At 48.1% G+C, this 25,028-nt stretch overlaps 1 protein-coding gene across 16 annotated transcripts in view; it reads right to left on the reverse strand.

Annotated features, from left to right (window-relative positions):
* Nucleotides 1-25,028, reverse strand: part of kmt2ca (lysine (K)-specific methyltransferase 2Ca) — a 105,895-nt gene that overhangs the window by 47,936 nt on the left and 32,931 nt on the right. For 12 of the 16 annotated variants that reach the window (XM_042710189.1, XM_042710187.1, XM_042710188.1 and 9 more), the window contains exons 10-16: nucleotides 18,745-19,701; nucleotides 17,101-18,458; nucleotides 13,310-13,429; nucleotides 9,663-9,779; nucleotides 7,954-8,058; nucleotides 7,000-7,104; nucleotides 4,318-4,499 (exon numbers count right to left, since the gene is read on the reverse strand). In XM_042710189.1, the coding sequence (XP_042566123.1) occupies nucleotides 4,318-4,499; nucleotides 7,000-7,104; nucleotides 7,954-8,058; nucleotides 9,663-9,779; nucleotides 13,310-13,429; nucleotides 17,101-18,458; nucleotides 18,745-19,701 (2,944 nt within the window). The other 4 variants (XM_042710183.1, XM_042710182.1, XM_042710176.1 and 1 more) reach the window with 4 other exon arrangements.

The raw sequence follows: 25,028 nt of genomic DNA on the forward strand, positions 1-25,028 counted from the left end.
GCCGTTACACCAAGAAATCATGGCACACATGGTGGAAGACATTGACAAGGGTATGTGTGTGTGGGAGAGGAGGGAGGGGGTGGACTAGATTTATAAATAACTAAACCAGTACACAATTAAATAAAAAAAAAAACAGGCAGGTAGAGTGAAAAGAAAACAGGTAACGAGGTGGACTTTATAGATGATAAATAAAAACAAAGAAGAACAGGTGACGACGGTACAACAACCAAGAGAGCAATCAATGACCGTGGTTACATGGATTCGAATTAACTGCCTTAGTCGGACTGAAATCGCATTATCCGTTTCATGTAAGCACCTTAGTCGGATCGTAGTCGGACCGCACATAGTCGGACTAACACCCCTGGATAACTCGATCCGATCCAGTTGATAGTTCGACTATTGCGGCATGTAACGGTGAATTGGATAAGGAACTGGACTTTGCGTCTTTGCGCATGCTTGAGATCCCGCCGCCATCCTCCCTCCCTCCCTGCCAGGTCGTGACCCGGAAGACGAAAGAGTACCTTTACAACCCCTCCTTAAAAACGTATAAGGACGTTCAAATTACGATACTTATGTGGTGCCAGTGTTGACAAAAACGTTGACTGCGACTGTTTGGACAGAGCGCGCTAATTCACCGAACAAATACTTTCATATTAATTTCCCACCACTTGTTAGTCATGTCATCCGTTCATATCGATGTGAATCAATCAATACTAATACATCTTTAACTGTGATGTGTTTTTGTTTCATTTCACAACGTATTTACTGTATAATCAACGATAGCAGGTGCCCGCTTGTAAACAGTCCACATTTTATTTGCTTAAAACACACAGCAGTACTGTCAAATCAGAAAGCAAATCAGCTGTTAAAGGGCTGTTACCTGACCAAATACCTTTCAAACTCGGTGATAGAATGAAGAACAAATTAGTTGTGAATACTATCAAATATGATGAAGTGTGGTCCGCGACGGCCACAAGTAAATTATTGCGACATTTCTAACATACTCAGAACGAAGAGAACACAGCCAGTAGTAGCCTAATCTAATAAAGAGTTGTCTAATCTATTAACAAGGTCATGGATTGGTGGCTTAAGACAGGAACTATGAAAAGAAAATTAAATGAGAAAGCCTCTAACATAGACAAGGAGAAAGTGGTTCAGCCTCATAGGGCATTATCTCGCCGCGGAGTTGCATTCAAAACACTGTGTTTTTCTCCCGCTGAGACAGCAAGATGATAACTAGGCTATATTCTGTGTTGTGTGACGTTGGATAATGACATCTTTTAATTATGAAAAGTTGACTACTAGGATGGCTGTATTAATGCCAGTGGGCTAGCCTACTGTTGGTAGTGAAATACTGCGGTCAGTATGCGCATCGTTGTGTTTTGTGATGTCTGTCTGAGTGTGTGATGGGAGTATGAGGCTGTGAGCGAACTATAGTTTGTAACATAACCAAGTCACGCATGGAGCAGGGTTCCAGATGCTTTGCCTTGCGCATTGTCATATCTATAACTAGCCTACTGGTACGTACAAAAGGAGAGCCCGCGAAAATCATGTGTGCGCTAACAATTGTCTGGCGCCAGGTCTTGGGTAGGAGGCATGTTGTTCCGGGGATATTTAGTTAAATGGTCCGCAAATTTTTTTTTATTGGCTAAGTGGTCCTTGGTCTGAAAAGGTTTGAGAAACACTGCTTTATAGACAATAACGATCATACACTCCCATTGCACTCAAACAACCACACTCAAACGAGGAGATATTGTATCAATTAGCCTATTAAGTACTGTATTTATTGATTGCAAAGAGTTCAACGTTACAGCAACATAACTTTGCTCCGGTCGCTAAATCTGATATATCCGTGTGCATCATCGCTCTCCCTCTCTCTCTCTGCCACACCCACCCTGTAACCTACGTGTTTATACATTATAGAAGCAAGACCATTATATTGTAACAAATCACGGAAGCGTGGTATATTTGTTATGGCTTTTTATTAAACACAACACACTGTCACAATGGCACGGGCTTTATGCCCACGAACAGACTGTGCTACCGTCACCCACCTGTATAAGCTCTGTCCCAACACAGAACAACGACATGTAATTAGAACGGTAAGGAACATATAGCCTAGGGAACGTCATGCATAACATAAAGTATAACAGTATGCGCCCGCTGCACGGCATTACGGGGCGACTATGCCGGCACGTTATAATATTCTGGTTTAAAGTTAATGCTTGTGAAATCAGCTGTCACTCGACTATTACCTGACCAATACCTGTCAAACTCGGTCATAGAAAAATATCATGAATGCATATTTATTACGATGGGGAAACTATAAAATCGGAGTACGGACAACTAATGCCCAGCGTTGACGATGCAGATATAGAGCTGGAAACAGCTAAATGAGCTACAGCCCAAATGCAGTGAGCTTTATCAAGCCCTGGAAAGTTCGGCACATTTGCCCGTTTACACAGCGTCTGCTGAGCGGTCATTCAGTACAATGGGGCGTCTTAAGACATATCTTACGAAGTACGATGACTGACAAAAGACTGACTGGACTTGCTCTTATGAATATTCACACAGATTTGGAAATCGACAGCGAAGAAGTACTTAAACAATTTGATGCAACTGGCAGAAGGGCAATGCGTTTTGGCTGTAACCCATTATTTGCGCGCGTGTGTGTGTGAATGTGCATGCGTTTCTCTCGCCTTTTATCTTTCACCTTTGAATAATGTAACTTATAAACACATCGGCCTGGCAGAAACAAACAAACAAACAAACAAACAAACAACCCAAGAGGCAACACGCATTTCTGGACCGATGAACAGACGCGATTCATGCTCAATCAACTGTTGTTGTTATTGGTAGTGGTGAAGAGGTCAAGCGGAAAGGGCTGTATCACCACTAGTTGTAATAAAAACAGCGCCACCTATCGTATCGGATATGACATGCTTTCGGCCAATGATTCGATTTATTCACTGCCATGTATATTGGGATAATAGCACCTACCCTCGAAAGAAAGCATAGTCCGACTAAGCAAAGATTCGAATTATACCATCATGTAAACACACTGAATTATGTGGGAGTACTCGACAGAATAGACAGAGAGAGAGAGAGAAAGAGAGAGAGAGAAAGAGAGATGGAGAGATGGAGAGATCAAGAGATCGAAACAGTTAACAGAGTAATAAAGAGAGATAGACAACAAGACATTTAACAGAAGCACATTCTCCTCACTAGCGCTGGTTGCCCTGTTCATCACACAAACCGTTTGCGGTACAGGACGCGGGTGGACACAGGTGTGAATTGTCACTGTCGATGTTTTTTTTTTTTAACACTAGTGCTAAAAAACAAACATGTTAAATGGCTTTAGGTCAACTACAGCTGTGGATGAGTGCGCTCGTGTACAGAGCAAAGCCTGCTTTGTTTGAACAGGGATTATATCTGACATTACACCAAATAAGCGGGAAATCCCTCACCATCTTGTTTAAAAACAGCTGCTAAATCCCAACTAAAGATCAAGAGAGTGAGACACACACACATACACACACACACACACACACACACACACACACACACACAGAGAGAGAGAGAGAGAGAGAGAGAGAGAGAGAGAGAGAGAGAGAGAGAGAGAGTAGGGTGCAGACATAGCTTGAGAGTGAGAGAGGTGAATGACAAATAGAACAAACAGGAGGAGAGAGTGTATGTGTGCATGTGTGTGAGAGAGGGAGAGAGAGAGAGTGAAAGAGAGTGTGCATGTCTGTGTGTGTGTGTGTGTGTGTGTGTGTGTGTGTGTGTGTGTGTGTGTGAGTGAGAGAGACAGACAGACAGACAGGCAGGCAGACAGAGTGAAAGAGAGTGTGCGTGTCTGTGTGTGTGAGAGAGCGAGAGAGAGGAACAGGCAGGCTGTGTCTCCTGTGTCTGTTGACTTCAGAGACAGACAGACTTCAGAGACAGACAGACTTCAGACGGCCAGACAGCAGCAGCAGCAGACAGACACACTGGGGAGCATGAGGGAGGGAGGGCTGCTGCTGCTGCTGCTGCCACACCAAAGCCTCTGCTTTTTCTGACTGCAGCCAACACTGCCAGTAGGCCAGTAGCACAGAGGAAAGGCTTACCAACGTGTGTGTGTGTGTGTCAGTGTCTGTGTCAGAGTGTGTGTGCTTTGCCCCCGATTGGTGACAGCAATGTTAAAGTATGAGCAAGCACATAAGATATACCAATGAGAGTTTGTTATTTAAAGGCATGTGCGTGAGAAATATAGCATTTGTTTTGCATACATAAGTGAGTGTGTGTGTGTGCGTGCGTGTGCGTGTGTGTGTTTCATACCACTTGCACTTCCAGCTGCCCTTGGGCACATTCTGTAGGGGCGGGTCCAGGCAGTAGGTGTGGTAGCTGATGTCACAATCATCGCATAGCAGCAGACGCCCGGGATCGGTGGCCTGCCCACACGCCTCGCACACGGTGCACTCCAAGCAGCGCCAGCCTTTACTCAACACCACTTTAGTGATCTGCACAACCAGAGAGGATCACAAGTCAAAGGTCAAATGTTAAGTCTCCAACCCAAACCAGTATTTACTCAGCTGGACATAATCCACGTAGGATCATCACCGAGAGGAGAGGAGAAACACGTGTATGTGTGTGTGTGTGTGTGTGTGTGTGTGTGTGTGTGTGTCTAGTACAGGGGTCAGTGAAGAGTGGAGGGGTTATTTGTCAGAGGGATAGAGGGGGGTATTTGCAGATCAATAGAGCACAAACGAAAAGATAAATTAGTCCCTCCACATCAATGCGTCGTCCTACCACTCCCCCCTCTATATTCTTGTGCCTACTTCACCCCCCTCCACCATTACACCACACTCAAAGTCTAATTCAGGGAAAGGCGTTTGGGTATTTGTATGTATGCACATGTGTATGTCTGAGTGCGAGTGCGAGTGCGAGTGCGAGTGTTGGTTTCTCATATTCAGATGAGCAACTCTTTCCTTCCTGGTTCCGTCCTTCCTAATGCTCCTCTACAGAACAGCAGCCCATATGAATGATGCACACTATCTATTCAGAGCTGGAAAAAAAGATGGACTTTATTCAATAACTAGGCAATAGAAAACGCCTTGACAACATTATAAAACACATGTCTTTGTCCTGTTGGCTCAATAGCATCTTTGAGTCAAACCAGGCCTGTGTTGAGGACCGGTCCTAGAAAATTGCATTTCCACAAATTCCACACAGAAACATTTCATTCGGCGGGCGCCTGGCCATCCGTAATCGGATGATCTGTTTTATTGATTGGATAGAGAGGGGCCGTGAATCGTCGCCGTGGCGACATAGACGTGACCCCGCATGAGACCGTGGTCATGCCCACGAACTAAAAGAGACGCTTCTCCTGCCATTGGATTGCACACGGGCTTGGATGATAAAGGCCTCCCGGGCCGGTGATTGACAGGCGGAGAAAGAAGCCCAGCGCCGTTGGTCCCAATCAGCTCAGCCCCCCCACCCCTCCCCCCCGCCACCCCCCCTTAATGAGCTCCAGGCAGCCATCACCGGCGAGTTCTCAATCACCACCACTGGGCATTAGTGCGGCAAGCCTCGACGCCACGCTAATTGCATGCGTGCTAAATGATGACACCAGGGCAAAGACGATTCGCATAAATCAAATGTTATATTTAGAAAGCTGTCCATCGCAAATCGAGTAAGAGCTGACATCTGTGTGTGTGTCTCTGTCTGTGCAGGGTGCTCTTTTCTGTCTGGTGTGTATGATGTGAAGTTTACTGTGGAGGTTTACTGTGGGAACGTGTGCTCTGTGTGTTAAATAGACCAATGCCACGCGATGGCTTCGAATAAATTCAGGGTCCTCAATTATGGAAAGGTTTGTTTAAGGTTGTTTTAAGGACGACCTCAGATAGTAATTCTGAGGATCAAGGAGTCCCACTTCCATTGCAGTGAATAACCTACATTATAAAGGTCTCATGCTTGACTCCTTAAATCATCCCTCTCCCTCTCTCGAGATCGAAAAGCATCTCGAAAGCGCCACTGCCTATATCGCACAGGGTTAGTTTTAAATGGCACTGAAGCAAGGTATGACACTGGATAAAGTAACATTTAACAGGAGCCAGGGGATGACCTTTTGATTTAACATTAAACCCAACTCACTGGCACATTATGTGGCAGTGGGGAATGGAATCCAAAATAAAAAGGAAAGACCTGCTGGAATGAAAGAGCGGTTAACGCCTGCAGCTGGACGTTTGGCCGTGACCCACTGAACTCGACCCTTCCCGCCCTGTGTGCCGCAAACAGAGAGTATTATGCGTGACGTTGGCAGCCAGCTTTATTCTGTCAGCAGCTCCTGCCCTCTGTGTGTGTGTGTGTGTGTGTGTGTGTGTGTGTCTGTGTGTGAAAGGGAGTGTGCTTCAGAGTGTCTGTTCGCGCACGCGTGCGTGCGTGTGTGTGTGTGTGTGAGAGAGAGAGACAGCGAGAGAGGGGAGAGAGAGAAAAGGAGTGTGTTTGAGAGTGTCTGTTTGCGTGTGTGTATTGGGGTTGGGGTGAGAGAGAGTAAGAGTGTGTGTGAGAGTGTGTGTGAGAGTGTGTGTGTGTGTGTGTGTGTCCGTGTTTGTCTGTGTGTGTGTGTCTGTGTGTGTGTCTGTAAGCTCGCTTTAAGAGTGCTTCTTTTAATCCTCTCAGCGTCTTACACCCATCACATCAAAGCTGCCCCAACATTGCCGACCTCACGCCAGCAGCTGTTCCTCTAAACGCCCGTTCGCCCGTCAGCCCATCAGACGCGGTGCCACCCGTCCCCTCCCTCGCACGGGCACGATTAAGACTAATGGCTGCATTAGTGTCATGTCACCAGGGGGACGGCTTTTTGACAGGAAGTCAAGAGGAGCTCATGAGATGGTGTAATGAGAAACAAGTCGTGGGGACTCGCTTAAGCACAATAAGCTGAGCGCAGTGTGTAGCATCCTCAGCAGCTGGTGTGGACGGGCTGAGGTCTGTAACCATCATCATCATCATCCTCCTCACCTTGATGTTGACGCAGAAGGGGTGGTAGCACTGGCCACACTGAGAGCAGGCCAGCAATCGGCCCTCTTCTCCCTGTCCAAAGCTGCCACACACCACACACATGTCCTGGGGGGGAGAGGGGGGCAGGGAGAGATGGACAGGGGGGGGGGGGGGGGGGGGGAGAGAAACAAAAACAAATGGTGAAATATAACGATGCAACTCTTGAGTAATGGCTGCAGGCGAGCAGGCGCATACATATGCACGAGTGCCCACATGGCTCTCTAGCCTCACAGCATAAACACCACAAGACACGGGGAGAGCCTGAGCATACAGCAGGATTTATGACCCCGGGATATGTGTCTGAGTGTAAGTGTGTGTGTGTGTGTGTGTGTGTGTGTGCAAGTGATTTGTGTGCAATACCTAGGGAATGAGAGAGAATGTGTGTGCATGAGAGAAGAGACGAGAGGAGAGGAGAGGAGAGGAGAGAGCGAGCAGTAAGACGAGGCCATGACCTCGTGTATGGAGCAGATGCTTTTAGGCCTGAAGGCTCACAGGGCAAAGGGGATCGTTCTGATAATGTACTGCAGTGCAGAGCCAACACACTTCATCAGGCAGTGGCATTTGGGGCCATTTGCCCAGCATCCACCAAAGTGATGCAGTCATCACATACATACTAAGGCAGGTGTACACACTGTGGCAGTAGAAATACTGTGCCAAAGCTGTGTGTGTGTGTGTGTGTGTGTGTGTGTGTGTGTGTGTGTGTGTGTGTGTGTGTGTGTGTGTGTGTGTGTGTGTGTGTGTGTGTGTGTGTGTGTGTGTGTGTGTGTGTGACAATGGTGTTCATTCATAGCCTACAGCAAAGTACACATATCCAAAAAGTGCAGAAAAGCAGGAGAAGGATGAGCTAAATACATAACCCTTCACCCACGCATGTCACACACACACACACACACACAGAGAGGAAGACATACTCACTTGTTTGAGTGTGAAGCTGTCTGAACTGGAGAACATGACCACAGTGTTGTGCATGGTGTTCTCCTCTTCCTCCTTCGGCACGAAGGGCAGCTCCACAACACTCACCTAAATGGGTCACGCACACACACACACACACACACACACACACACACAGACACACACACAGACACACACACAGACAGACACCATTAGCTCACTGAGTTCCAAAGAATAACACCCCTGTGTGATTCGACCAACAGGACATGCAAATGAAAAACACTATATATGTGTCTCTCTCTCACACACACACACACACTCAAATGATTGTCTCAATACAATATTCAAATAAATGTCAGTTTATGCTGTGTTGATCAACACACACACACACACGGTTCATTCAAAGCAGCATGTTGCGTGATATAGATTAAAGCAATCTTCCCATTCCCATTTCAGTGCTCAATACGCACGCACACCCGCACGCACACCCGCGCACACACACACACACACACACACACACACACACACACACACACACACACACACACACACACACAGCAGTCTCCTTTCTTTTTCTAATTGTATAAAGGTCATATGAGGTTACTGAAGAGGGATACCCACTTACACACGGGCATACACAAGCACACACACACACACACACTTTATCATTGTCAATATGTTCTTGAGTCAGCTCAAGGAAAACATGTGGGTTTCATTACCTAAGCATAATCTTCATTCACAGCGTGTAAGGAGCACTTGTCACACCTCGCTCTTTGGATCTGGTTGCAGTTTTACCTAACAGCTATAGACGGTATTGGATTCCAATATGACTTGACCTGCTATGCTCACTGTGGTTACAGAGATGGTGAGTCACTGTGTGAATCTGTCAATGTTTGTGTGTGTGCGCGTGCGTGCGTGCGAGCGAGTAAGTGCGTGCGTGCGTGAGTGTGCGCGCATCCTACCCATCAGAAGTTCAAGCAAACTACAAAGACATTCCCCTTCAAACTCTACATTTTTTTTCAATTTTCAGTTTGTCTCCTGCCCAAACTGACATTCCATAGCAATGCAACGTGCTTGAACTGCACATTCCAGCTCTAAAGTGTGTGTGTGTGGGGGGGGTTTGCATAAATGCCCTTCCATTTGGTGGTTGACACATTGGCTGTAACGTACCACAGCATAATTGGCCTTTTCACAAAATGCCCTGCTGGTGTTTCCATCTACATATATGACCCCCCTCCTCCCAAGGCACCACCTCCATCACGCTCCTGCGTTTGTGTGTGTGTGTGTGTGTGTGTGTGTGTGTGCGTGCGTGCATGTGTGTGTGTGTGTATGTGTGTGTGCGTGCGTGCGTGTGTGTGTGTGCATGTGTGTGTGCGTGTGTATGTGTGTATGTGTGTATGTGTGTGCGTGCATGCATGCATGCGTGTGTGTGTGTGTGTGTATGTATGTGTACTCTGCTGAGAGGGCTGTTCCAGGCCAAGGCTGAGTGCATGACTGCACTGCCCCGCTGCATCACACAGGGCTCCACTAAGCCAAGCACATCTGACTGTGTGTATTATTCATGCGGTTAGGCAGAGTGTGTGTGTGTGTGTGTGTGTGTGTAGGGGGATGGAGATTGGGGGTGGAGGGGTGGGGGGCGGGTCAGAGTGCATAAGTGTCTGTGTTTAGTGTGTGTGTGTGTGTGTGTGTGTGTGTGTGTGTGTGTGTGTGTGCATGCATTGGTAGAGTCCTACCCCAGGGGTGACTGCGGGGATGCTGTCGGCCTTGAGTCTGGAGCGTCCTCGTCCCCCTCGGCCGGACAGGTTGGCCCCCCTGGGCCGCCGCCTCCCGGGGAACCCTGAGCCCCGACCCTGCAGGAGAGGACAGAGCGTGAGTGTGTGCACGTGTTAAATGATGATGTGGTGAAACCTGCTTACACACACACACACACACACACACACACACACACACACACACACACACACACACACACACACACTCACACACACACACACACACACGATTGTTGACAAATTAGGAGGACATTAATGGAAACCTTGGTATAAAAACAATCCATTTAATACAGTCTTATATTCAGAGAAACAATTAACGAGAGAACTAGAGGAGCATGATCCGTAAAATTTACGGAGAACAAGAGCAGAAAAATGAAACTAATAATGGAGGAAGCATTTGAATTTGAATCAAGAGGAATTACAGGACAGCGGAGAAAGTTAGCACACTTGTGTATCTTAAGCATCTAGTCTACCCTTTTAATTAGCATCGGTCCAGCCCTCCTAAAGTTTTCTTTACATGCGTTTTAATAACCCCCCCCCTCCCCCCGCCCAGACTGGAGCCTCCCTGCAAGGTTTACTGATGGCAACGATAACAACCCCCCAGTCCCCATACCCCCGACTCTCCACCACTGACGTCAGACATTAGACACTCCTGCCTGACCTATTTTTCCGTATCCCAGACTACATGAGGGAGCTACCTTTTAAGCAGACATTGGATAAGGGACACGGACAGAGAAGGCAAGGTACTGCTCTGATAAGACTCCGCGGAGCGCTAAACACCAAATGTAGACGTGACGATTATGACATGAACTCTTACATGATGTAGGAAGCACAATAAAAATGTGAGCTTTGACTGCTGTAAATCTCAAAACTAAGCCGTGGTAAGCCAGTTTATGCACGTCATTCGACGGGTTGATACAAATGAGGAAAGAAAACCGCCAGGCCCCCCCGCACACCAGGTCCATGAGCTTTAAACCGCCAGGCCCCGCACACCATGACCATGAGATTTTGGTACAGGGCTGAAAGAACTCTTCCTATTTCCCAAGCAGCACCGGCACATCGGCCACCCCCTGCTCCCATAATCCCACGTTCCCTGCAAGGATAGGATCAGATCAACTCCTCCTGGTCTCGGCTCTGCTCCTATCTCACCCCCCCACCCTCTTCCCCCTCCTCCTCTTCCTCCTCCTCCCCCCGCACCACCCTTTCCCCTCGTTCGGAGGAACACGCTGCATTGAAGCACGAGGTCGCTGTGCCCACGCCCCGACAACACCGCTCTGCTCTGGCTCAAATCCCATTTCCTCCCAGGTAATTACCTCACCCGGGCAGCGTGCAGCGTGCAGCCCGTCAGACAGGAGATGTCAGCTCCGCTTAGACAGATGGCCCGAGGAGGCCTCCCACTGCCTGCACCCACACCAGCACCAGGCAGCTTGGGTCTCATTTATGCCAGCGGAAAAAAAAATGAATTATGGAAATAAAAAGAAAATGGAAGAGGGGATGGGTAACTAAATAATATAAATAAGAAAAAGGAGTAAATAACTCCTATAAATGAGGGGGCGAGCGGTTTGGTCTGCCTGTGCTTGTGGAAAGAGTGTAGGCTCGGTGGCTGGTGTGCCTGAAGCTGGTGCTGAAAACTCCTGTGGGCCTCCCTGAGTGTCTGACGGACGGACAGCGTCTCGAGCAGTCTTTCACTCAAGGTATTTATAAAGTCAACAGTCCTCTCTGTCAGGGGGTGTGAACAATTCTGGGGCGAAACAGGGATGCATCTTTTAGCATCGCGACTGGGTGAGAGGGTTCTCCACTTCCGCACCTGGACTTGCAGACGCGCCGCCAGGCATTCTTAAAAAGCACCGCAGACAGGTTCAAAAGGAGCGTCGTCATGAGCCTGCCCGGTAGTCTTCTCCTCAGCGGGATACCTCCTGTCAATCATCAGTCTGCTGAGTGGTAGTCAAGGGAACTAAGAAGGTTGTGCAAGGTACCCACAGACCAGTTGTCAGCTCAAAAATGTTTAGACTATTTGTGATAATTTTTTATCAAGAATTCAACCTCCAAAAAGGTTCATCCAATATGCAACAGTTAGTCTGTGAATAACAGCATCTTGTTGACTACAGGGGCGGACGGGCAACAAAAAGCAGCCTACCGATTTGCTGTCGAATGGCCCAAATTTGACACCAAATGTTAATCAATCAAAAAATCATTAATTAATTTGTATCGTTTGTGTTAAGATAATATGAAACATGATGAACCAAATAATTTGGATCGTCTGACATATGCATCAAATATCGTGTTGTATCCATTCAATTCAGAGTGATAGTCCACCCTTAACATAAGAAATACTTATGAGGTGTATTATGCAACAGACTTGTCATTCATTTTATTTCCTGTAATGCAACAATAAATTGTTTGAATAAAGTAGTCCAATCTGATCATATGAATATGATGTATTGTGCTCCAATTTACTTCACAGCCACACAATAACATTTAATAGTGCACCTCTAATTGGATCTGTGCTGGTTCCTGCTTCATCCTTCATTCTCAAAATATACTGATAGAGGCTATTAGCAGCCAATCCCTACTATTCATAAAAAGGGATAATTCATCAATTACGCAAAATTAGCCTAATACTTTATTTTACAGTTAAACAAAGGCCAATGACCCAGTTCCAAGTTGGAGCACTTGAGAGAAATGTACTGTTAACTCATCAAAATATTTGTGCAACTCATCATGTGCAGCAGATTGTCAGCAAAGCCCTTTTCTTTTCTGCTGCATCTTTTCAGCACCGCCAGCCATGGGTTTCCCCTTTCTGTCCATGTTCACACAATGGCCTGCCCATTTCCCTCGGGATTAATAAAGTATCCATCTATCTATCTATCTATCTATCTATCTATCTATCTATGCTGTAGCTGACGGCAAAAGCACTCACTGCTATTGCAGGTTGAACCAGCCTCGTCGTCACTGCAGCCAAGATGATTCCTTGAATATCTGTCCGTGCCTGTTGACTACCCCAAGTGGCCTACTAAAAATGGCACCCCATTACCCTTTGAAAATCTGAATTTAAAGTCCTCTGGTAATCTCAGATTGTAATCTAATCATACTGTAACAGAAACTCACCCTTTAGCCAAATCTCACGGCCTATCTTTTCACAGGGTTGCCTTTCACAGGGAACATTTCCACGTCCCAACCTCACAGGCTTCTGGACATTTCTCCATTAAAAACACACAATCCTCACATCCTGCTCCCAAAGAGTTCCAGACGTACACGCTCCCAAGTGCACACTGGGCTAAATTCCAGGATGTCCCCCAGAAGCTCAGCACCCCCGATTTATGACCCTCATGGAAGCGAAGGTAACCCTGGAAACCACTGCACTGGGCCACACAGGGCTGAAACTCACCTTCGTACCTCCAAAGGTCAAAGGTTACGTCAGTCAGCTAACCCGAGACAAACCCACAGAAGCCCCCAAATGATGCTCCATCCACAGAGCTCATGGAGAAAAAGCCCTCATTTTCCACAGCAATCGCCCATCCTTGGATCATGTTCCCCCAAAGAATCTTCCGCCACACACACACACACACACACACACACACACAACCCCTTCCTCCCCGAACATTTACCACTCTCATGGTCCAGATGGGCGTGCCCTGGAGCTGCCTGGTCCTGGGCCCATCCCCGCACTCCCCATACTCGGGGGACCAGGAGGGGGAGCGCACTGCGCTACGGTTACTCCACGCACCCTGAGGTGAAGGGAGCCGGGGTCAGATGAGTGGAGGGATGGAGGGGTGGAGAGAGAGAGGAGGGAGGAAGGAGGAAGGGAGAGAGGGATGAAGGGATGGAGAGAGGGGCGGTGAGGTCATTGGGGGTGAGAGGGCACAAAATGCAGCAACATAAATTTGAAAGCTTGCATACCGTGAAACACACACACACACACACACTAAAAAAAAAGTAGATCAGATATGCTGTACATATGCATTACAATGGCAAATATTGTTATGAGACACAAGTCAAGAAATCAGAGTGAGTGAGAAGCTTGGAAGTTTGGGAAAATCTTAGCCATGCAAAACTGGTCTTAGCTTGTTAGATGACAAATGCTTTGCGTCTGTTCCAGCAACTTTTTAACATCAGATTGTGAATGACATTGGCAAACTAATATTGGCAAACTAATATTACTTCACTAAGTTACGCAATTTCCCTTTGAACAAGGTATGGTAACCCGCAAGGTCCATGTACTTGGCAGCCAACGGATTTTCGAGAATTATTCTAGGTCTCTATTGCTCGTAGCTTGATTGTTCTCTCTCTTTGTATGTTGCTTTGGATAAAAGGGTCTGCTAAATGATTAAATGTAATGTAAATGTAAATGGGAACTTTTTCTGTTTTTTGTTTCCCTACTTCTGAAAAGTTTTTTCCATTTCAATGTGAAAATCTGTCGGACGCCAAGTACACGGATCCTTCAGCAAGGCCTTTGTTTTAATCCAAAGAAATAACGAACAAAAAAACAATAGAATGGATTTCCCAATGACCATTCTTCTAAACAGGGTTTGTTGATGATTACCTTTAAATTGTAATTTGGAAGTCAAACCCAATCTACCAGAAATCAATCTGCTGGCGAGAAGGCCTAACGGTGTTCAGGCGAATTTAGCCCCATGCCTTAATCTAACGCGTGCCGAGTGTCGACTCAGCGATGATGTACGCACCAGCCTGTTGACCCGTCTCCACGGTAACTGCGGCACTTATTGGTTTGTTGACAAAACAGCCATGATTATGTCAGCGTGTCAGCGCGCCAGCTTGTTCAGATAAACACAGCACACATCTGGGGATTTTCTTACACGGCATCACGGGGAGCTTTTAGCTTGTCAAGCAAGCTAATCGGAGAGTGGATGCATAATTAGCCTTGATAATACAATCACTGCAAGGCCTTTCTTATGTTTTCAAAAAGCAAAACCGATTTGGGCTTCATAAATAATATATAACTGCCAACGGTGGGGAGTGTTCCCGCCCCCCCTCATGTATATATTTGTCCCAAACTTCCAGTTTCATGTCAGACACTTAATGAAACCACTGGATACAACATATCATTCCCTTGAGCGCAAGTGAGACATAAAACAGTTATTATGCAAAGTGAGGGGGAGAAAGAAAGAAAAAAAACATGGCATTTCAGACGAGAAGCATGACAAGAAGAAGACGAGGAGGGGAACATACAGAACATGATTAAGAAGCACTGCACAATCAAAACATTACACAGATAAATCAGACCACAAACAAGTAGAAAAGATTCCTCCATGCTTTCGTTGAGCACATGCTGAGGGAGTGAGGTGAACTTAAAGAATACATGAGGCTTGATGCAAACAAACACAAGCAGGCAAACCACAGCATGAACTGGCACAAGGGGATGAGGAGAAACACAACGTGGAAATTCTAATCCCATCAAATTTGATTTATGAATCCAAAATGAAGGCTGTCTTTAATTAAAGTAGCTATAGATCCAGACCTCACCGACATGACTGGAATTTGATCTATTTCACCCATTCTTCCAGGACAGATGAGCGTGCTGAAATCATTATTTACCCTTAATCCAGGAAAACTTAATTATAGAGATAAGCTGATATTGGACACCAATATCAAACCATCTGCAAAGTAAGACCTGCTATCCTCTTAAGAGATGCCAGCCTAAGCCTCGTCTTCGCTCACGTTCTGAGGAAAGATCTTGAGACCAGATAATAATGCACTCACTGGATAGGCAGATGCATAGCCCTTGGATGTAAGACAAATGGATATTAACTCGGCAACACCAGATGGTGAATCCAGTACTGTAGGGTGATCTCTGCTTTATATAAACAATGGTTTTGGTTGGGTGAAGCCCTACTGTGATGAAGCAGGTCTGCCTCACAAACTCACTGGTGCCCAGCCTAAGGACTAAGCAGGAGTTGCTGTGGACTCAACTGACTACGGTTGCACAGGAATTATGCAAAAGCTCCACTTCTGTGTGCCCCTATGGGGCCAAACCCACGGGGGAGGTTCAAGGAAGCACTGGGCTACAGGCTTATCTGCACAACAAAAACTTGCTCAGATGCTCACACACACACACACACACACACACGTGTGCGCGCACACACACACACACACACACACACACACACACACACACACACACACACACAGGGAGGGGGAGCACAAGACCCTCACAAGCACATTTGAGAAGCAGGAAATCCCAGTTGGATGTGAGGACTGCAGTCCACCCTCCAAATTACAGCAGTACCGGGAAGGAGCTCTCCCACGAGAGAAACACTGAGAGCAAGAAATGGAAGGAGAGAGAGAAGAGATAGAAGAGAGAGAGACAGAGAGAGAGAGAGAGAGAAAGAGAAGAGATAGAAGAGAGAAAGACAGAGAGAGAGAGAGAGAGAGAGAAGAGATAGAAGAGAGAAAGACAGAGAGAGAAGAGATAGAAGAGAGAGAGACAGACAGACTGAGAGAAGAGAGAGAGACAGAGAGAGAGAGAGAGAGAGAGGAGAAATTGTGCAACATAGAGGACAGAAGGAAAGGCGACCCTGGAGAAATGCAGTACGGCGTAGCCTCGACTACGATGCCTCCCACCCCTCTTTTCACTCAGAGCCTGAAAGGCAGCCTGTCAATCACATCAAAAGCTCAACGAAAAGTTTCCACACAGGTTCCATGCCAAGGTGACCCGTAGAAGGTGCCTCCTCGAACCGAACACTAGGAGAAGGCTCCAGCACCAGCTTCTGTGGCTGTGTGGGGCTTGGGGCTGGGGAGCGGGAGATCACGTACAGTTTTGATGCCGGGGAGAGGATGGTGCGGTGCCAACTTTAATTTGGGTTTCTGACAGCTTAGGACAAGTGCAAAGATTCAGAGCCATCCTCGGCGGCAGCCAAAGTGGAAATGGGGTTTGTGTCGTGCTTTCCAGCTGAATGAGCACTTATCCGAATAATGCACCTCCAAAACAGGCTCCTTTATGTTCGCCTAGCATCCAACCCCAAGGCTCTGCAGCTAGGATCCCAGCCCCCGCTCTCCAGGGTTGCTCTGAGTTATGAGAGGGTAGAGAGAGAGCACGGGAGGGAGAGACAGAGCGAGAGAGCCCAGCTAGAGCCCTTCCACATTAATTAATACACCCTACACACTGGCACTAATCAATGTGACTGAGCAACAAAAAAAAAAGTAGAGGGGGGAGAAAAAAAAGAAAGAGAATAATTACTACAAGCCTGCAAGTGTGGATCACAGACAGAGAAAGACAGAGGGAGAAGAAAGGACCGGTCCCAACACTCTCAAGTTCCAGGGACCGACACAAACCTCTACTAGCCGTTCTAAGGCACTTGAGCATTCTCTGCAACAAAAGGGACCACAAGATTTGGGGGGAAAAAGATACCCGAAAAAGAAAGAAAAACACCAGTCTTACCTGTTTCACTCTTGGTCTCCCTGGTGAGAACTTCCTCTTGGAGATGGCTGGCTTGCCCATGCCGATCTTGGGGATGAGTGGGATAAATGTGGTGGTGGGGGGTTGTGTGGACGTGCTGTGTGCGGGTGTTAGAGAGCCCTCTCTGGGGGAGGCCTCAGTGGAGAAGGGGGAGCAAGCCAGCAGGGCTGACCCTTCTGATGACAACCCGGGAGAGAACTTGAAGCCTTTGTCCTCCCCGAACGGCGAGCTGAAGCCTGAGAAGCTGTTCTCGCTTGCAGGAGTGGTGTCCATATCCACCGTGGGGCTGGTGTCCTGATCCTGGTCCAGTGTGGGGCTGGTGTCCTGATCCTGGTCCAGTGTGGGGCTGGTGTCCTGGTCCAGGTCCAGCGTTAGGCTGGTGTCCTGGTCTAGCGTGGGGCTGGTGTCCTGGTCCAGGTCCAGCGTTGGGCTGGTGTCCTGGTCCACCGTGGGGCTGGTGTCCTGGTCCATCTCCAGTGTGGGGCTGGTGTCCTGGTCCATCTCCAGTGTGGGGCTGGTGTCCTGGTCCACCGTGGGGCTGGTGTCCTGGTCCATCTCCAGTGTGGGGCTGGTGTCCTGGTCCACCGTGGGGCTGGTGTCCTGGTCCAGTGTGGTGCTGGTGTCCTGGTCCACCGTGGGGCTGGTGTCCTGATCCTGGTCCACCGTGGGGCTGGTGTCCTGATCCTGGTCCACCGTGGGGCTGGTGTCCTGGTCCACCGTGGGGCTGGTCTCCTGGTCCTGGTCCAGTGTGGGGCTGGTGCACTGGTCCAGCGTGGGGCTGGTGTCCTGGTCCACCGTGGGGCTGGTGTCCTGGTCCTGGGAAGGGATGAAGTCCAGGTCAGGCAGCACACTCAGCAGCTCCGTCTTGTCTTCCTCTTCCTCTTCCCTCTCCTCCTCTTCCTGATTGTCTTCAGCCATATTGTCCTCGGGCTGGTCACTGGCCACATCCTGAACTCCAGGAGAAGGTTCCAAAACATTGTCCTCGCCTAGGTCATCAGTGACAGATGGTTCTGAGGGACTCACCTCCATGGAGTCGCCCTCAGCTGCTACGATTGGCCCAGGAGAGGGCATCTCCTTGCTGGGCGACGAGAGGTGCACCTTTGAAGGACTTTCCGCTTGCTGCTCAGCCTCCATCTCCTCCTCTATTTCAGGCACTAGTTCAGCCACCTCCTTCTCCGTCTCCATGGCAGCATCTGGGACATCGGGGTCCTGAGGGGAGTTATCCATAGAGGCAGGGGCCTGCGAGAGAGATGACACTCCTACGAGGGACGAGGAGTGCTGAAGGGACTCGGCACCTTCGGTCAGAGTGACCGTCACCTGGATCTCCTGAGCAGGTTCAGCTGCAGAACAAAAAGCATGTCAGAGAGCCCACAGGATGTGCTAATGGAATAGACTGTATAGAACAGCCATTTTATATGATGACTTTCGGATCAACTGGGGTAGACTAGGACTAGGAGGACTAAACAGAATTGAATAAACATGAATATTCATAGGAATGTCAAGCACTTCCATAGACTAAAAGAGTATAAAAGACCAAAGAGTGAAGCACTAATTGTGACCATGGCAGCCTGTAAGAGGTCATACCTGATGGAGACTCTTTCTTCTCCAGCCTGTAAGAGGTCATACCTGATGGAGACTCTTTCTTCTCCTCCTGCAGGTCCTCTGGCGTGGGGCTGGCACTAGCCTCCTGCTCCAGTGTGACCTCCTGCTCCTCCTCCTCCTCCTCAGCCTCTTGCTCACACTCCTTCACCGTCAGCTCCTCCTCTGGCTTCTCCTCAGGTGTCTCATCAGGCGTCTCCTCGGGCTCTTCTGTGACTGTTGACTCCTCCAGGTCCTGCTGAGTCTCCTCTGTGGCCTGCTCCTTCTCCTCCACCTCTTCCTTTGGCTGCTCCGGGTCGTTTGCTACCTCATCCTCCTCCATCTCCTCCGCCTTCTCTTCATGCTGCTGCTCTTGCTCCTCCTGCAGCAGCAGCTCCTCCTGCGGCTGCTGCTCCTGCTGCTCCTCCTGCTGCTCCTGCTCCTCCTGCAGCAGCTCCTCTTGCAGCAGCTCCTCTTGCGGCTGCTCCTCCTGCGGCGGCAGCTCCTTCTGCGACAGCTCCTCCTGCGACAGCTCCTCCTGCGACAGCGCCTCCTGCGACAGCGCCTCGTGCGCCTCCTGCGACAGCGCCTCGTGCGCCTCCTGCGACAGCGCCTCGTGCGCCTCCTGCGACAGCGCCTCGTGCGCCTCCTGCGACAGCGCCTCGTGCGCCTCCTGCGACAGCGCCTCGTGCGCCTCCTGCGACAGCGCCTCCTGCGACTGCGCCTCCTGCGACTGCGCCTCCTGCGACTGCGCCTCCTGCGACTGCGCCTCCTGCGACTGCGCCTCCTGCGACTGCGCCTCCTGCGACAGCGCCTCCTGCGACAGCGCCTCCTGCGACAGCGCCTCCTTCTCCTGCTGGTGCTCCTCCTGCTCCTCTACAGGCAGATGTGGATCAACCTTCTGCTCCTCTTGGGGATCCTCGGCCTCCTTCTCCGTCTCTGTGGCTTCTTGCTCCTCCGTCTCCAGTTCCGCTTTCTCCTCATCATCCACCGCCATGAAGACATCTGAACAATAAAACACCAATAGAATAAATTATCACAAGCAAAACATGCAATAAACATAAACAAACAAACAAATTGACTACAAAAATGTATTTCTTTTTTCTTTTTTTATATAACCACACAAAAGTCTTTACGGTCAGGCAGTCACTAATGTTCTCGAGGCAGGAAGGAATATAATTGGATTCCTGAAGACTCTTGGACGGCTTGTGCTTCTGCAGGGGTCTGAACTGTGAAACAAAGTTAGCATGCCTTGGCCAAAAGATCTGAGCCCTTCCAAAACCAAACAAAAATATAAAAAGGAGAAAGGAAAAAAAAAACACTGCTGTTCAGGCTTTCATCTAATATCCAGCACACTTTAATCTGCTATCCAACACGACTATGCTAAGATCCCTTTTTATTTTTTTAAATACCTGAGATTTCCTTCACTGCGCCCCAGAGCAGGATCACATCAGCCCCATCACTCATGCTACAAATGTGAGTCCTAATGACAACACATTCCCGTCAGGGGAAGTTACAGCATCCCCTTCCCATCCTGCATTGCTTTCCCATCTGAAAATCCCAGCAGGGCCCATAACTCAATATTTAGATTCATTGAGTAAATAATCCTGCGTCTCTATAAATATCTATTAGGAGCTCTCCCTTCAGGGCTCTCCCCTTCATGCTTGCAGGCATTCAAATTATAATTGGAAAAGACAACAGCTATAATCACTGAAAAAGGTTAAAGAATTGTTTAAGTGTTTCTCTATCAATGTATTCTCCTCCCTGTACCCCCACAGGGGTTGTATGTAAAACTAACAGTGGCCTTGCCAGCGATTATCTAAACAAGAAAATTGCATTAAACTCTTGCAGATGAAAACTGTGGGGAGTCCGAGGCTATGAAACTCCAGCATCTTCTCTGAGAGACAAATGTTTCCCCAAGTGGTGCAATGGTGGTCTGGCCAAAAACTCCTTAACTACCCTCCACCCCCAAATCTTCAACTTTGGCCCCCCCCTACCCCCAAACTCTGTCCATCCCTCCATTCTATCCACCATTTCTTCCACCCCACTCTAGGTTTAAGAGCAGCATACTCACTCCAGGAAGGAAAAAAAAGAAGAAACATGGAGGCAACCGTTGCCATGACAACAGTCCTTTCTGAGCCCAGCTTTTTCAAATGTGGCCACAGTGGTTTCAGGAATAGTTGATCATTTCTTGAATTATTTGAGAAAGGAAAGATAACCTCTCGCACTCTCGCACACACACACACACAAATACAAACCAGTTAACCTTCAGTATTTACAAGTCACTCACAAATAAACAAGTCAGGAGGCAGCTTATGTATAAGTATTAATGCTGAGCAGATGCCAATCTCCTTGCATGGTGTGGGGCTACATCACCTCCATGAGAGCTAACAAGCAGCGAGATTAGCCATCTCTCAGAGGACAACTTCCATTCAGCAAAAACAAATTCTGCGCTAGCTGAGGAGAACTCCTAAGCCCGTGCAGCAGAAACACATGCACATCCGGAAGCCAAGAGGGAGCGCATGAGGCCATGATACCCCCAGAATGACTAATGTTACACTCTTTATCTTCACCTAATCAAGCGAAAGTAGAGCCAGGCCTCTTGGGGAGACCACCCGGAAGACCAGAACGGATCCCCCTCACTCACACACACACACACACACACACACACACACACACACACCCACCCCCAACCCACCCCACTCCTCATCACTAACTAGCACATTGCTCTTGGATAGACAGGCGAAATTTGGCCCCCGCCCAATGACATCATGAAAAAAAATGGTCTGCATACTATTACATTGTTCCTGGCCTGTCGACAGCCAGGAGAACCCAGAGGGAATTGCAGAGAGGACCTATCAATTACACCGACGTGGGAATGTAACCATACCAGACAAACCACCGTGAGTTACGACAGGCCTCCCCACAGCAAATGCACTGCATTTTTATTTGACCTCGTTCAAAAGTTACCATGCGTGTCGGCACACATTTAACTCCACAGAACCGTATCCACATACCAGCGCTCAAGAGGAGCCAACCAGCTCCTATGCTGGAACAGACATCTTAATTAGAATACATGCAGACATGAAGATGTCAAAAACAACAACATCCCCGTGGAAGAAATGGATACAGCCAGAGAGAGAGAGAGAGAGCAAAAGATGACACATCAAATATACCCTCATGGTAAAGAGAACAGGTGAAACAGGAAGACGAGTAGGATAACAACCAATATGAAATACAGAGCAAGTGCAGCTATGGTTGGAGTTAGAATAATGACTAAGATTAGATGAAGGGAAAAGTAAAAAATAAATAAATAAATAAAAATCACATAGGGAACTGAAGGACTGAATACAGCATACACGTGTATTTGCTAGTGTGTGAGAGTGTAAGTGCAAATGTCTTTGTATGTCTCTGAAATATTGAGTATATTTGTGTATTAATGTGAAGGTCTGCATCTCCACAACAAGCTCATGTGTTGACGTGCTGAAGAACACAAGTGTGTGTGTGTGTGTGTGTGTGTGTGTGTGTGTGTGCGTGCGTGCGTGAGCAGGAGGGGCGGGGACACACAGAGCTCTGTTCTCTCAGATAGTGGAGGAAGGGGGGTGGGGGTGGAAAGGGTACCCAGAATGCCGAGCGACAGGCAGGAGCGGCTCACAGATAACACGCCCGCATTCACGCTCAGCTGGCGAACGGAGACTCGAGGGGTGTTGGTAGGGAGGGGGGGAGGGGATTGCGGTGCGTCCCATTGGTTGAGCTCAGCCGGGTTATTTATAACTGAGGCGGAAGAGACCACAGTCTCTACTGAGTACTGCACCCAACCCCCAACCCCCCCCCCCCATCCTTACACACAGTGCTGCAGAGAGGGAAGCATAACAAAACCATCGCGAACTTCAACACACGCATACACTAATACATACATGCAGTATCACACATACATTAAATCACCAGTCACACATACATGCTCGCAAGCATACAAATACACTTAGGCATGGAGACACCGGCATGTTCAAATCCTTATACAATCACTTTTTTTTTTTTTTTTTTTTTCTTGTCCACAAAGTTGACAGTGTAAATGTGTACTGAATAAGTGGGTGTGTTTCTGCATGTACTGTATGTGACTTGAGTGTGGGTGTGTGAGAGAAAGGGACGTAGAAGCCCAGCGAGGGAGGCCCTCACTAACGATCTCTGCCAAAGAGGGCATGTGAGGTTGCTGTTTTGGCATGACCGTTGGCGGTAGATCAGAGCTCTAACTGATAACGCAGGAATGTAAACAGGCCACGGGCTTGGTCTGTGTGTGCGTGCGTGCGTGAATGAGTACACACATAAATGTATGGTGTGTGTGTGTGTGTGTGGGGGGTGTGGGTGTGTGCACCTACGTGTTGTGTGGTATTTCTGTGTGGGCGTTGCGTGTGTTTCTCATGTCTCCTCTCATTCAGTGTATACCGGCACGCAGCTGAAAAGAACATTCACAAAGGCTGCCGGAGTCATTGCGCACACTCAGACAGTGCAGACAGCACTAGCCTACTCAAGGAGAAGAGAGAGATGAGGGGAGAGAGAGAGAGAAAGAGAGGGAGAAGAGGGGGAGAAAGAAAGAAAGAAAGAAAGAAAGAGAGTAAGAGCCTGAAGAAGAAACTCAAGTGTGCACTGAGGAGCAGTAACAGAGTCGGCGTGCAGAAGCAGGATATGGCCAGAGGAGGATCAGGTATGGTCAGTGACTCAGAAGCTGCCTCCAGCCTGGCCACACAGGGGCCGCTCAGGGCTGAGGGGGGTGGAGGTTGGGGGGTGGAGGGGGTGGAGGGGGGGCTCCTGCTGCTGCCACTGCTGCTGTGGAGGGCTGACAGGGGAGAGGAGCGGGGGAGGCATCTCAAACTGCTATTAGCCCACATCACACAGACAGCCGTGGCAGGGGGTGGTTAGCAGGTCAGCCGAGCCGCCCCTCAAACACACACACAGTCCCCTGGGTTACCACACACACACACACACACACACACACACACACACAGGCAATATGCCATCATCTGACTCAACTAATCGATACATACCTATTTGCCTCACCTACCAGGCCTAAGAGGTGGTAACTCCCACCATTGCACTACTGCAATAGTTTTTAAAATATATATTATCGCCAGGAAAAGGCAGTGGCTCCATCGTATACACACACACACACACACGTAGAAGTACCCCCTCAGGACCAGCCCCAATGAACCTTTCCAGGGCACTGTTGATTATTCAGGGGGATTGCCTGCACACAACTCCAAGGGTTATTCCATAGTCTCAGAGGGAGAGGTGTCTTTTGCTAGCATGTATTACTGCTCAGTCAGGAAGGTGGTAATCTTACAACTGGGCAGTCTGAAGCAGATAGAGCCATAGAGATGCTTGCTGTGAGTGGACCCATGTCATTATTGGGTTATTGTTCCTTTAGGGAGTTTCTGTTGTAGTTCACAATGAAATTAGAATGGAGATACAGCACCATAGGATGGAGATACAGCACCATGGCGTCTCACCCCAAAAACTAACATACATCTGGCTGTGCCAGGGATGTGGGTGATGTTTGAAGAATCATGCCAAACACCCCTACTGCAATCCACAAGCTGTTTAACCAGGAGTTTGATGAAATGATTAAAAAAGGCAGCATACAAGCCTCCTCACTGACTGAGGAAGTAATAAGGTTGTGTTTATGTGTTTATGTAATAAGGTTGTCAGACTTGTGAGGCATGAGTTTATGAGTGATCACAAGCATGTCTCCTGGCTCACATATACTAGGGAAGGGGATATTGGCAGAAACTAACGCTCTGGTTACTGAAATCTAAATCCATTCAAAACATTATCCGTGTGTAGACACAAGACTATGAGAAGGTCCACAAGAAAAGCTGATGATTCTTATAGAATAGGTCTAAATGGTTTTCGCATTCGATTGTAAAATGTGATATTTGGCATTTCTCCAAAACCCCTAAAGCTTGGTTGTTGTATGGATGTCTCATGTTTAAATGGATGAAGTGTTCTTTGTCTCAGCTAATGGCACTAAGAGATCCTCAGTACTCCAGCAGCACCACGGTGATCAAGTAGATTCAGCTCCTCACATCCAGGTGCTTCTTTCACATTTATATACAAATGAACATGGCTATTGAGCTGAGTGTCTCTGTTGGTGTTTGTGTGTCTCAGTGTGTGTGTGTGTGTGTGTGTGTGTGTGTCTCTGTGTGTGAGTGTGTGTGTGTATATGTGTGTGTGTGTGTGTGTGTGTAGCTCACTCCCTCGACACAGGAGATGAATTCAAACGTTTGTGGGGACACAGGTGTCAGTGGCGCTATGACAACGCTCCCATTCAGACCCGG

Source organism: Clupea harengus, chromosome 17 (assembly GCF_900700415.2).
Source record: "Clupea harengus chromosome 17, Ch_v2.0.2, whole genome shotgun sequence".
NCBI lineage: Eukaryota > Metazoa > Chordata > Actinopteri > Clupeiformes > Clupeidae > Clupea > Clupea harengus.